The sequence below is a fragment of the Chlorocebus sabaeus genome, chromosome X (genome assembly GCF_047675955.1).
Source record: "Chlorocebus sabaeus isolate Y175 chromosome X, mChlSab1.0.hap1, whole genome shotgun sequence".
Lineage (NCBI taxonomy): Eukaryota > Metazoa > Chordata > Mammalia > Primates > Cercopithecidae > Chlorocebus > Chlorocebus sabaeus.
Genome location: NC_132933.1, coordinates 138,020,677 through 138,033,824, shown reverse-complemented (window position 1 = coordinate 138,033,824; position 13,148 = coordinate 138,020,677). Strand labels below are relative to the sequence as shown.

General features: G+C 37.0%; 2 protein-coding genes across 4 annotated transcripts in view; one reads left to right on the top strand and one right to left on the bottom strand.

Moving 5' to 3' along the window:
• FANCB (FA complementation group B) overlaps nucleotides 1-9,601 on the bottom strand; it is a 33,809-nt gene extending 24,208 nt beyond the window's left edge. Inside the window, exons 1-4 of one of the 2 annotated variants that reach the window (XM_007991084.3) lie at nucleotides 9,502-9,575; nucleotides 9,033-9,091; nucleotides 5,164-5,288; nucleotides 817-1,837 (exon numbers count right to left, since the gene is read on the bottom strand). In XM_007991084.3, the coding sequence (XP_007989275.2) occupies nucleotides 817-1,767 (951 nt within the window). In that variant the 5' untranslated portion in view covers nucleotides 1,768-1,837; nucleotides 5,164-5,288; nucleotides 9,033-9,091; nucleotides 9,502-9,575. Of the gene's footprint in view, nucleotides 1-816; nucleotides 1,838-5,163; nucleotides 5,289-9,032; nucleotides 9,092-9,501 lie in introns of both variants that reach the window. The other variant, XM_007991083.3, reaches the window with a different exon arrangement.
• A 304-nt stretch (nucleotides 9,602-9,905) lies between these two features.
• The window catches only part of MOSPD2 (motile sperm domain containing 2), a 48,710-nt gene continuing 45,467 nt past the window's right edge, over nucleotides 9,906-13,148 (top strand). The window contains exons 1-2 of one of the 2 annotated variants that reach the window (XM_007991081.3): nucleotides 9,906-10,056; nucleotides 10,208-10,277. In XM_007991081.3, the coding sequence (XP_007989272.1) occupies nucleotides 10,048-10,056; nucleotides 10,208-10,277 (79 nt within the window). In that variant the 5' untranslated portion in view covers nucleotides 9,906-10,047. The remainder of the gene's footprint in view (nucleotides 10,057-10,207; nucleotides 10,278-13,148) is intronic. The other variant, XM_007991080.3, reaches the window with a different exon arrangement.

The following is a 13,148-nucleotide window of genomic DNA, read 5'->3' as shown; positions in this document are numbered from 1 at the left end:
TCTAGAGAACAATTATTTGTCTCTCCAGATTTCTAGGAATTTCTCTATATTTCACTTTCAGAAATGAATCAGAGACAAGTAAATTTAAACAGATAAGTATCAATGTTTAAAAAGTTGGCCTGGCATGGTGGCTCATGCCTGTAATCCCAGCACTTTGGGAGGCCGAGACGGGCGGATCACTTGAAGCCAGGAGTTTGAAACCAGCCTGGCCAACATGGTGAAAGCCCATCTCTACTAAAAATATAAAAATTAGCCGGGCGTGGTAGCACATGCCTGTAATCCCAGCTACTCGGGAGGCTGAGGCAGGAGAACCACTTGAATCTGGGAGGTGGAGGCTGCAGTGAGCTGAGATCACGCCACTGTACTCTAGCCTGGGTGACAAAGCAAGACCCTGTCTCAAAAAATATATAAAAAATAAAAACATGAAAAACTGATTCAAATTTTCCAGGATGGCTTATCTATCTAGTCAAATCACTAATAATCTTATTGTAAGTGAAAATGCACATCTACTATATTAATAAAAATTAGAAAGTTATACTAACAGGAAAGTAAATACATAATTATAGTTACATACGTATTTACACATTTCCAAACAACTCAAAGGCTTTATGACTCAAAATGGCAAGACAAAAAAAACACCATCAGGTTGTATTCAGGTAACTTTAAGAAAAAAGAACAATGTAATATACATTACTTCAAGTACAGAACTGAAAATTGACTTAAATAATAAGACTCCAGAATGAACTCTATGAAGTACAGACATGTTTAAAAGGTTTGAGACCACCAACTGAATTATTATCACAATAAGTGTAGTACCTGAAAGTTCTCTTTCCATACAGCACAAGCATTATTGGACATAAAGGATACAACGAAAAAGAGGTTTCCTCCACCTGAATCCATAAGTTGAACTGCACAAGGATCTCCAAATGGAAGCTGGCACACACTTTTAGGAGTTCCATTCTGAAATGAAATCAGCTGATTCCTTCGAGTAAGGGCAATGAGAGATATTCTTAACTGATTGTTGATGATCTCAGTTGCACAAATATGTACACAAGTCACCACACTGCTATAAGCAGGAGGAATAATGTATGTATCACTTAATACTTCTTGACTTTCAAGAGAATATACACAAAATTTGGTATTCCAAACTGCATAATCTGATTTTGAAGGCTCTTGAGTACATTCTTCCTCAGATAAACAACATTCCTTTAGTCCCAATAAAACCATACCTAAATTTTCAATCTCCCCTGCCCACTGAATAGAGGAAAAGTTACCTGACACACTAGCAACTTTGCCAGTTTGAGAAGTGATAAAGAAGAATGTTTTGACATGCTTCCATAAAATTAAAGGGCCATTAAGGACCCTTAGGCCATCCTTCATCTCATAGCCTAGTTTAAAACTCAAACGCATTTCAAATTTATTGGTACTATGAAGGATCAGTAAAAAATATTCAAAAACATTATTCTTTTTATTGTTTTGTATCACAATGTAAGGGAGGTTAATTCCAGTTCTGAAATCTGACACACAGTTGCAACACATGATTTTTAAATGAGAGTTTTCTTCCTTTATGGTAAAAAATCCAGTGGACTTCTGAACAAATACTTTTGTTTCTCTGTCAAATACCATTCTTCTGACATGTAATATGGGTGTTTTTGTAGGCTCTTTATCTGCAAAATTTCCTTTAGACAACTGGAAAACAAGGACTTGCCCATTATAACACAAGAGCCTTTCTTGTTTGTTAGATGACATTGCTTGTTTGCTAGTCATTCCACAATATCAAGTCTTTGTGCTGATCTAATTTTCAAATGCAAATTGATTCCAGTTGATGTTTCCAAACCTAAAAAAGAAATGAGGAAAAACTGCCATGAAGTAGGAAGAGTTGAAAAGAAAACACGTTTCTGTTAGAGAACTACAACATAGGTAACTATACATTTTATTAAGTAAACATTTTAAGCTTTTTATACTATTTTACAATATCATACTTATCAAAAAAATCCTAAATACTATTTCTCTAGACCCTTTAAAAAAGTTTGCTAAGAATACAAATAACCATATCAAAAAAGATAACTGAATGTGTTAACAGCATATATTTAAAGCTTTAGACGCTCTATTAAAAGTGACTTCAGATATTTGTTCTGGCTCAGAAAATTGCTTAAGGGTTATACTTCTCTGTTTCAAACCTAACAACTCTAATGGGGTTTCCCACTCTCTGCCTTAGCCCCTTTAGAATGACAATTCAATTAGTGGTTTACTTGTCTTGCAACTCACTCTCCCCAAACACGGTGATTTTCAATTATACTTCTCCCACAGCCCAGGCAATTGGACTTCTGCTTTCTAGAGACAGGAGCCTATACATGCTCTAAGACAAAGAAGAAACCCCAGGAATAAAAATAGGAGATGCTGTAACAAGGCTTTTAAAAATCTCCATAGGATTAATACAAATAAATCTTAGTTTACAAAGGCAATGCATTTGTATGCATTTGTATGACCCAACGAAGTCACTATTCTTATTCAAATTAGGGAAAAAATAGAGGATTAACACAATTTATTATAATGAACACAAGAATTAAACAATAGTTATCAATCATTCAAGCTTATTATATGGCAGGTACAATACATGCATTATTTAATTCTAATAACTATTCTCTTAAAATAAGTACTCTTATTATTCCACCTTCTAAGCAAGAAAGCTTTATTTTAAAGAAGATAAGAAAATTTTTCAAGGTTACAACACTAATCCACAGTTAATAGTAACCAGCAATGGTGCTAGTTTGGAAAAGGGGCCTTCTGACTCCGGAGTCTACACTTTTAACTACCACTCTGCCCTGGCATGCATTCCCTTATTCTGAACAAACTCATTATAAGAAAAGCAACTTGAAATAATCAGTAAAATAAAGAACAAAAGAATATCCTCAATATTGAACACACGTATAAAAAAAGTTGTTGATCTCTTTATTCAGTCTTCTATATACTGCATACAAGAAATCCTAGCCAAAACAATTAGGCAAGAGAAAGAAATAAAAGACATCCAAATCGGAAAGGAGAATGTAAAACTGTCCTTGTTTGCAGATGCCATAATCTTATACAGAGAAAACCCTAAAGACTCCACCAAAAAACTGTTAGAACTAATAAATTCAGTAAAGTCACAGGATACAAAAATCAGCAGCATTTCTATATGTTAATAAGCGAACTATCTGAAAAAGAAATCAAGAAAACAATTCCATTTACAAAAGCTACAAAAAAAAAAAAGATAATAGAAATAAAGTTAACCAAAAAGGTCAAAACAATCTCTACAATGAAAACTATAACATACTGATAAAAAAATTAAGATGACACAAACTAATGGAAAGATCCCATGCTCATGGATTGGTAGAATTAATACTGTTACAATGGCCATACTACCCAAAGCAATCTATAGACTTAGTGCAATGTCTAGCAAAATATCAATGACGTTCTTCACAGAAATAGAAAAAACAAGCCTGAAATTCATATGGGACCACAAAAGACCCCTAACAGCCAAAGCAATACTGAGCAAAACGAACGAACCTAAAAGCATCATACTATCTGACTTCACAATATACTACAAAGCTACATTAACTGAAACATCACGGTACTGACATAAAAACAGACACATGGACCAATGGAACACAATGGAGAGGCCATAAATAAATTCATGCACCAACAACCAACTAATTTTTGACAAAGGTGCCAAGAACCACACATTGGGGAAAGGACAGTCTATTCAATAAATGGTGGTGCTGGGAAACTGGATATCCACATGCAGAGACCAGACTCCTATCTCTCACCATATAAAAAATCAACTCAAAATGGATTAAAGACTTAAATGTAAACCTGAAATTATTACACTACCAGAACAAAACACAGGGGAAACACTTTATGACATTGGGTTGGGCAAGGATTTTTTAAAAAAGATCTCAAAAGCACAGTCAACAAAAGCAAAAAGAGACAAATGAGATTACATCAAACTGAAAAGTTTTTGCACGGCCAAAAAAAAAAAGAAAAGAGACAACCCACAAAATGTAAGAAAACATTTGCAAACTATACATCTTACAGGGGATTTATATCAGAATATATAAAGAACAGCAATATCCCCATTTTTTAAATGGACAAAGTAACTTAATAGACATATCTCAAAAGAAGACACACAAATGGTCAAAAGGTATACAAAAAAAAAAATGCTCAGTATCACTAATCATCAGGGAGACACAAATCAAAACCACAATGAGATACCATCTAATTTCAGTTAGAATGGCTATTACTAAAAACACAAAGGATAACAAAGGTTGGCAAGCACGTGGAGAAAAAGGAACACTTACACACTGCTGGTAGGAATGTAAATTAGTATAGCCACTATGGAAGACAGTATGGAAGTTCCTCAGAAAACTAAAAATAGAACTACCATATGATCCAGAATCCCACTACTGGGTCTATATCCAAAGGAATGAAATCAATGTCAAAGAGATGTCTGCACCCCCATGTTTATTCAGCACTATTTACAACAGCCAAAATATGGAATCTACCCACGTGTCCAACAACGAATCAATGGATTAAAAAATTTGGTGTATATACCAATTTTTGGTGCATAGTATGGAATACTATTAATACAGCCACAAAATTAAATGAAATCCTGTCATGTGTAACAACATATATAGACTTGGAAGACATCATGTTAAGTGAAATAAGCCAGTTATAAAAAGACAAATACCGCATGATCTCACTAATACCTGGAATCTAAAATTTTTTTAAAAGAGTTGCTATCATAGAAGCAGAGAGTAGAATACCGGTTATCAGAGACTGGGAAAGGAGACAGGATGGGAGGATGGGGAGGGGTTGCTCAAAGGGTAGAAAGTTACAATTAGATAGGAGGAATATGTTCTAGTGTCCCATTGCACAGTAGGGTAAAAATAGTTAACAGTAAGGTGTAATTTATTACTTATTACAAAATAACTAGAAGTTTTTGAATGTTCTTACCAGGAAGAAAGGATACATTCATGAGGGAAGGATACACTAAATACCCTGACTTGACCATTATACAATATATGTATGTATCAAAACATCAAATTGTACTCTCTAGATATACACAATTACAATGTGTCAATAACAACAGGTAAATAAAGAAGAAAAAAGAAGTCATTGGCTTACTGGTTTGTTGTTAGGCAATTAACAGAAAGATCTGGGACAACAGCCATCACAAAGTAGTTTCAGTCAGCTTCATCAGTAAAGAAGATAGGGTAGGTAAATCAAAGGTGTGGCTTTTACTTATGACACTATAGTTTAGAGAAAATAAATGTATTAGTTATATTCCATCAAAATATATGAATAATAATGTATTTACCAAAGGTCCCATGTCAGGTTTCCTAGATTTCTAGAAAGGAAAAGCATGAAAATTACACATTCTGAGGTAAAGCTCTAAGAGTTCATCATCTTTTACTACCTAGTCAAAGTTTTTCAGATTTCTTAATATCAAAAGCAAACAAAAATCACCTCTATATGAATTTTATTATTTTAATGTTAAATATCACAACTTAAATAGACAAAATTAAACATAAAAAAATGTTTAACCAGTACAATGCTCTGGTTCACTTACCAATAACTTAAGTGTGATAGGAGTAAGGAAAATCTGATTATAAAATGGTCAGAATTTAGGAAAGTTAGGCCCCTTACATTTTGTTCTTTAAATGTCATCATCAAGTTCCCTAAGTTAGAAACATCTAACTTCCAACTCTCTGTTCCAGTTGCCACTACTATAGTTCAGGCTGTGATCTCTCAGGCTGAGGTAAAAGCTTCTTAGTCTTCCTTAATCTAATCTCTCTTCCCTCCAAAACATCAACTCATTTATGCTATTTAATACATCAGTTAATTGTTCTAAAACATACACTTGATCCTGTCACTGTCCACCCCCTAATCCAAAAGCTTGCATGTCCCTTGCCTTTGTCAATAGACCTGTGATTCTTGAATTACTACCTGGAAAAACAGATGCTAAACACTGTGTATAGAACATATGAATGGTGTAGAGAAAAAAAGCTTGCGAGCCATTGCTATGAAGCTTAGCATGGCATTCAAAACTGTTGTATAATCCTAATTCAACCTGCTTTCAACATGATCTCCAGGCAAAAAGCAAACTTATTCTCATGAACTTAAACTGATCTAAAACCATAAATGACTACTGAGTGAAAAGTTTTTGCAAAACTTATTGAATTTACAAATATGTGCATACCCACTATATTTTATACTAATGCGACGTTTCCAATCTCGTTTGTTTTTAATGTTTGCTGTTTATCATATCTAATTAATACTCAATCATTAACATTTAATTCATTGCTAAAATGAATTTTAACTTTTTTCCCAGTTTTACTGAGGTGTAACTGCTAAGAGAGTAGATATTAAGTATTGCTGCTGCAATGTCTATTTTTAAAGTTTTTGGTATATGTTCATAAAACCTGCAGGCCATGAAATAACTGGCATTTTTTAAAAAATAGAAACATATCTGGAAACAAATCAAACTAATGTTCAGTTTAGAGGTTCTTAGTCCAACTATAAGCAACCCCTCACTATTTTAAACCCTGATTATCAGGGCGCCAGGTTTACTATTCTAGCCTATGGGTTATTTGACTTTTTACTTATTAACATTGTAATAGTGGCTGCAGAGGATACAGAAGAAGTAACTAGGGATGGCAGTGTGGGGCAGGGTGGCAGGGCAGGGCGTGGAGACCAGAAAGCAGATTATTTATAAAATACTACATAATTAATTTGAGCTTTTATGGTTCTATATTATCATACATCAAAGATGACTGTATCTATTTTATATATAAAATTAAAACAGGTATGTGTGTATACTAGAAAAATGATAATATATACCAGCATATGCTAACACAACAATAGTAGGCTGGCAATAAAATTATCATCCTCATCTATTCTTTACTGTCCCCTGCCCCCACTTGATAAACATGTTGTTCATTCTCTTTAAATGCTCATAAATCATTTTGGCCCTATAAATGTGATAATTCTTCAAATAAACTATCAGTGTGGTTCCAGATTATCCTAGAAGAGCAGATGACATCCAAAAAGTCTAAGAAACCATATCAATTGTGACCAAGAGAAAGTATCCTTGGGAAAAAAGTAGAATTAAGGCACCCAACTAAAATGGCACCTAAAAATACTGAACATAATATTATGAAGATAATAATGATAGATGTTTTTCCAAGACATATGACATTGTTAACCAAAGTAAATTAACATTCCTACAAAATAGGGCCACTGGTAAAAGTTTTTTCTCCCTACGTAAGTTATTTATTGGGCCCTACACAGAATTGATCTCACCTTTTTCAACAGTATCTAATATACCTGAAATGTAAGTAAATGTGGGAGAATGGCGATCAACTAAATTAGAGAATTTGGGAAGATTACATTAAAGAAAATTTTTATGTCATATTAAGGACTTCTAAATTTCTCATATAAGTAATGATAAACCACTGAAAGACTTCAAAAACAGAAATCACAGGACTGTACTTTTGAGTTATAAAGATCCTGGTGACAGTGTTAAAAATGTGAGTGAGATCAGACTGGAAAAAGAGCTAACAATTAGAAGAAAATTATGAGTACTTAAATAAAAGGGAGAGATGACCCTGAAGGTAATTTGGCAGTCAACTGAAATGCATATATCCAGTAGTTTCATTCGTAGATAAAAACCCAGAGACATAATCCCACATATGAATGAATACATTGCTCTAGAATGCTCACTGTGCTGATATTTGCAATATAAAAAAAGTACAAACCTCAATGAACACCAATAGGGGAATGAGTATAGATGGACTATCATACGAGAGTTAAAAGGAACGAATTAGATCTATCTATCTATCAATATGTATATGTATATGCATATATATATATAAAATCATGGTTAGATTTCAAAAATAAAATGAAAAATTAAGTTGCAGACAAATGTACACTGCAGTATATTTACGTAAATTAAAACAAACAAAACAGCATTATATATGTTCTATTTACCTACAATGGCTACATTACCTGAGTGCTTTCTCAAGAAATAGTGCCATGTACTATTTTTTTTTCCTGAAGCAACAGTGCCAGATACTGTTCTAAGCACTTTGGATTAACTCGTTTCTTCCTCACAACATCCTTATGACACAGGCACTGTTACTATCCCATTTTATAGATGGAGAAACTGAGGCATGGAGTTTCAGGATCTTCTCAAAGGCTTACAGATAAGAAGTGACAGAGCCAGGATTCAAACCCAGGCAGTATGATCCAAAAAAGAAAATGTAAAACTGTAAACATTTCATGCCAAATTCTGAATGACTGTTGATTCTGAACAAGTTAAGTGTCCAGGATAGGTGAGTAGAGGTAGAAGGAGACTTTAGTTATATCTGAAATATCTTTTAAGGATGTAGTCAAACAACATTTAGACAATGTGTTCATTTTTTCCCAAAAAGTGTAAATATATTTAAAAGTCTAGGACAAAAGATGCTAACATGCCATTCTGTCATGGATGACTACAGTTGATGGAAATATGGGGGACTATTCTTTCAACTTGTTTGTAGTTTTCAGTATCTTTCAACTTTACAAAAGGCAATACTGTATGCGCAACTATTTTCTTTCAATCGTTTTTAACTGACGAACAAAATTTGTTCCAGTCCCTTTAATTCGAAATCTTTCTCAACCTTGACACTATTGACATTTTGCCCTGGATAACTGTTGTGAATTTTCATGTACACCGCAGGATGTTTGGCAGCGTCCCTGGTCTCTATCCACTAGAAGCCAGTAAGCATCTCTTTGGCCCCTGGCCCCCAGCAGTGGCGAATAAAAATGTCTCCAGACGTTGCCAAAGGTCCCCTGGGTGGTAAAACCGCCCCCCATATTCCCCCGCCCCCCGGCTGAGAACAACTACCTTAATTAATAAGCCGAAAGACGCTTTTATCATTTAACTTTACATAACAATTAAAGATTTCACAGATATTTTGCTCATTAAGCATCTCATTAAGCATGCTACTCACAGAATAGGCCCTCCAATGCTGGAACAAGTTCTTATTCCAAACTGCATCTTGCAAAGTACCTGTGAGTCCAGAATTGATTTATTGGTTGAACATTCTGTGTTCAGATGTCACAGATACTTGAGTTGTCAGGTACTTAACTGAATATTTAATACTTGTACAGTAATTTTGTAAAACATACGGAATAACTTATTGTAAATATGTAATTAAATAAGGATTTAATTTTGCTCATTAAGCATCTCACACTCCAAGTTGGAAGGATACTGAAGGGATGAAAAAAAGCTTCAAGAGAAATAATCCCCGAATGTAGCACTTAAAATCCAATTATAATTCCAAGGAATGGCAGACCCAGGTCTCGGAATGCCCGCTTCCTTCCCTCTTTCCCGCAATGCGGGGACAAGGGGAGGAAATGCAGCCCCATCGCCCCCTCTGCAAAGTCCCGGGAAGGGAAGACTTGCCAGCCCCATCCTACCTCAACGCAGCGGCAACATACCGGACGCCCCACGCGGATACAGTATCTATCGGCTCCAAACCTCCCGCCAGCGCGCTGCATCCTGGGAGGCCGGGCGGAGGCTGCGTCGTCGAACGCAGAGGAGGCGGAGCCTAGAAGCCAGCCAGGAGACGGTTGCCAAGGGAGGCTGAGGAGGCGGGGCCCTGGGAGTGTTGTGAAAGCAAATAGCCGGCAAGCTCTCCAGGGCGGAGCTCCGCAGGGGAAGCGCCGGCGATCTCCCGGCTGGCGGGGGCGGGACCGCAGTGCGGGGGATGTCGCGGGGCGAGGCCGGACGAGAAACGAATGGGACCTAGGCTGAGGGCCTGGTCCCGCCTCCAGACCCAGGCGTCCGCATTGGATTGGGCGGTGCGGCGGCACCTCTGTCCGCCTTCCGGTGTCACGCGACCGCCTCCCCCTCCCACCCTTCTCTGTCTACCTCTGGGCGGGACTGGCGGGTGATGAGATACTCGGTTGGCGACGATAGAACGGGCGACGGCGACAACTGCAATCACTTCCACGACCGTGATCATGGCCGAGGTGAGGAGCCTATTGCACCGCCGCTGGCCCCCCGGACCCGGAAGCCGCCTCTAAGGCCCGGGGACTGAGCGCTCGTGTGCAGGTGGGCTGGGTTGAGGGTAAGCGGGTTGATGGAAGTAGTATCTAAGGTCCGGTCATGTCTCCCATCCAGAATCACGCCCAGAATAAAGCCAAGCTCATCTCTGAGACCCGGCGGAGGTTCGAAGCTGAGTATGTGACAGGTGGGTACTCTGTTCCGGGTGTGCAGTGAGCATCCCCAACTTTGCTGGAGTGTTTGTATTTGTGGGAGGTGTTAGGGACCCTTTCAACCCTCACAAGAATGATGCTGGGCACGTCTCAAAGGTTTTCCTCTCCATGACAAGCTGTGTGCACCGCTTCAAATGGTCAAGTGGTGTGTCCCATGCTCCCTTTAAAGGGTTAATGTAAGTTGGAAATCGGTTAAGTTTTTAGCATGTCCTCGTGTTTATGGAATTTGCAGGATACTTGTTAGGCCCACAAGACGGGCGACATTGTCCAGTCCACGGTTCCACTGCTGGCCTTTCACCAGCAACACTAGAGAAAATGTACCTGGAAACTGCCATAATACTATTGATGTGTACTTAATTGGGTATACAAATTCCTTGGATATTTTGCTTGATCTCGCTTTCATACAACTCAGCATGCTACCCACAGAATAGGCCCTCCAATGCTGGAACAAGTTCTTATCCCAAACTGTATCTTGCAAAGTACCAATGAGTCCAGAATTGATTTCTTGGTTGAACATTCTGTGTCCAGATGTCACAGATACTTGAGTTGTCAGGTACTTAACTGAATATTTAATACCTGTACAGTAATTTTGTAAAACATATGGAATAACTTATTGTAAATATGGAATTAAATAAGGATTTATATGTTGCCTACCTTAAGATTGATTATAATCCTGACCCTGCCACTAAATAGCTTGTCTATTCAGAGCCCCTGTTTTCATATCTATGAAGTGCAAATAATATAGTAGGATTAAATTTTAAAAAAACATATATCAAACCGTCTAGCATGTCTTAACATATAGTAGACTCTCTGTGAATATTTTGCCTCAGTTGTCATTTTGGTTACTGTGAAAGGAGTGAAGCTTCTACATCTTGGCTAGTATTCAGCAGAGGTTCCCTGCAACTTTAAACCATCCTAGATTATACATCAGTTGATGACAGAACAAATCTGGAAATCGGTTTCAAATACTTGTCAGTAAATCTTTTCATACCTCCTTGCCAATTTTCTTCACACCCCAAACTTTGTTCCGGAGAGTTGCAAAAGCACTTGATTCACTTTTCACCCAGAGTTCCCATTTCTAATAATATAGCTGGTTCCAATAGAGATCATTCTTCGATTGCTTTCTACAGAAATGTAACTATTATAGCAGTTAATACATGGTTTATAATATTTTACGAAGTAACTCAGAATTAGACCTAATGAGCTAGTAACACCCCAATAGTCATTTATTTATGCCGAAGGAAGGAAGCAGAATACAGGCAGAAATTAGGCAATAAACAAGATCTTAAAGGTCACCTTGGGGCATCCTTCTCGTTTTTAAAATGAAGAAAGTGAGGTCTAGAGAGATTAAGAGATTTGTTCAAAATCCCTGATGTTATTGGCTAGGCCAGGACTAGTGTTCATATCTTCTGATTTTCACTACAGTAATCTTTTGGCAATACCCTGATGTCGGATTAGATCATGTCACTCTCCAGCTTGAAACCCTTCAGTGCCTTTCCAACTGCGTTTAGAATAAAATCCCAATTCTTTATGGTGGCCTATAATTCAAGGCCATGTGTGATCTGGCTCTTGCCAGCCCTCCACCCCCTATCGTCATCTGTTACTACTCTGCTTGCTTAGTGCAGATTTGACCACGGTTCAAAGTAAGATACATGTTATATGTTGCAACCCAGTACAAACATGTGCACACTCACATAACTGAAGCAAAAGTTCATTAAAGAATACTTCTGAAAACATGTGACTCTCTGATGTATTTTTTCTATTTGACTTCCTTTTAAAAAATGCAATTACCCACAAACTTAACATCGCAATTTAAAATGTGACCCCCAGTTTGAAAAACCACAGCTAGCCACACTGCCTTGTTTGTGTTCCTTAAACAGAGTGAGGCTGTTTCCATCTCGGACCTTTCCACTTGTCTTTGCTTGGGAAGATTTTACCCAGGTATTGCTCATGGCTTGGTCCTTTTTTCTCTTCAGTGTTTAAATGTATCTGAGAGGCCTTCACTGATTATTGAGTGTCTCCCTGTGTTGTTTATTTTCTCTGCTTTACAGCCCTTATCGTAATCTGTAATTATCTTGTTCATTGGTTTGTATGTTTTTCATTTTCTCCAGTAGAATGTACATGGGTTCTCTAGCAGCCTATAGACATTTAGAGCAGAGGCCTTGTGTGTCTTACTCATCTCTGTATGCCCAGGACAGTTCTCAATATATACTTACTGAATGAATATAGAAATACTTAAATATGTACATAAAAAGATTAGTCCGATTTTAAAGATTTGCATGGAAAAAGAAAATAGAAGCCTTTGAAAACCTTCTTACCTTAAGGTTTCAGTTGTTTCCTGGAATATGGCAACAGATAAAGGTAGAATTGGCAAATGATAATAAAAGGGATTTTTTTTGGTTGTTTTTTTAGTTTGCCTGTGTTTTCCCCTTAGAATTTGCTTTTAGAAATTAACTCGGGTGTTTAGAACATCCACTTTCCTTCTTTTTCTTTCACCCTTTCTATTGTCATTAACAGTATTTTGTTCCAGAAGAGGCTTAAGGCAGACTTAAGCAAAGTCGATGAAAGGAAAATATTTATTTTCTGCAAGTGTGTCACTTCAAGCACAAACTGTATTCCAGAAATGCTTTTGGAGGTAGGTTCTTAGGAATGCCAAGCACAGTTTTGTGTCCATAGAAACTAAGTTATCATTATATATAGATTTTTAGCTGGCAAAAAGAATAAAATATTAGCCCATAATTATGGTACTTGTTTCCTTATTGTTTCTGAGAAATTCCATGCTGAGTCTCAAATGAGAAACGTTTCCCATTCTTTCTTCCTCTTTCTCATGCCCAAGAGAAGAGACT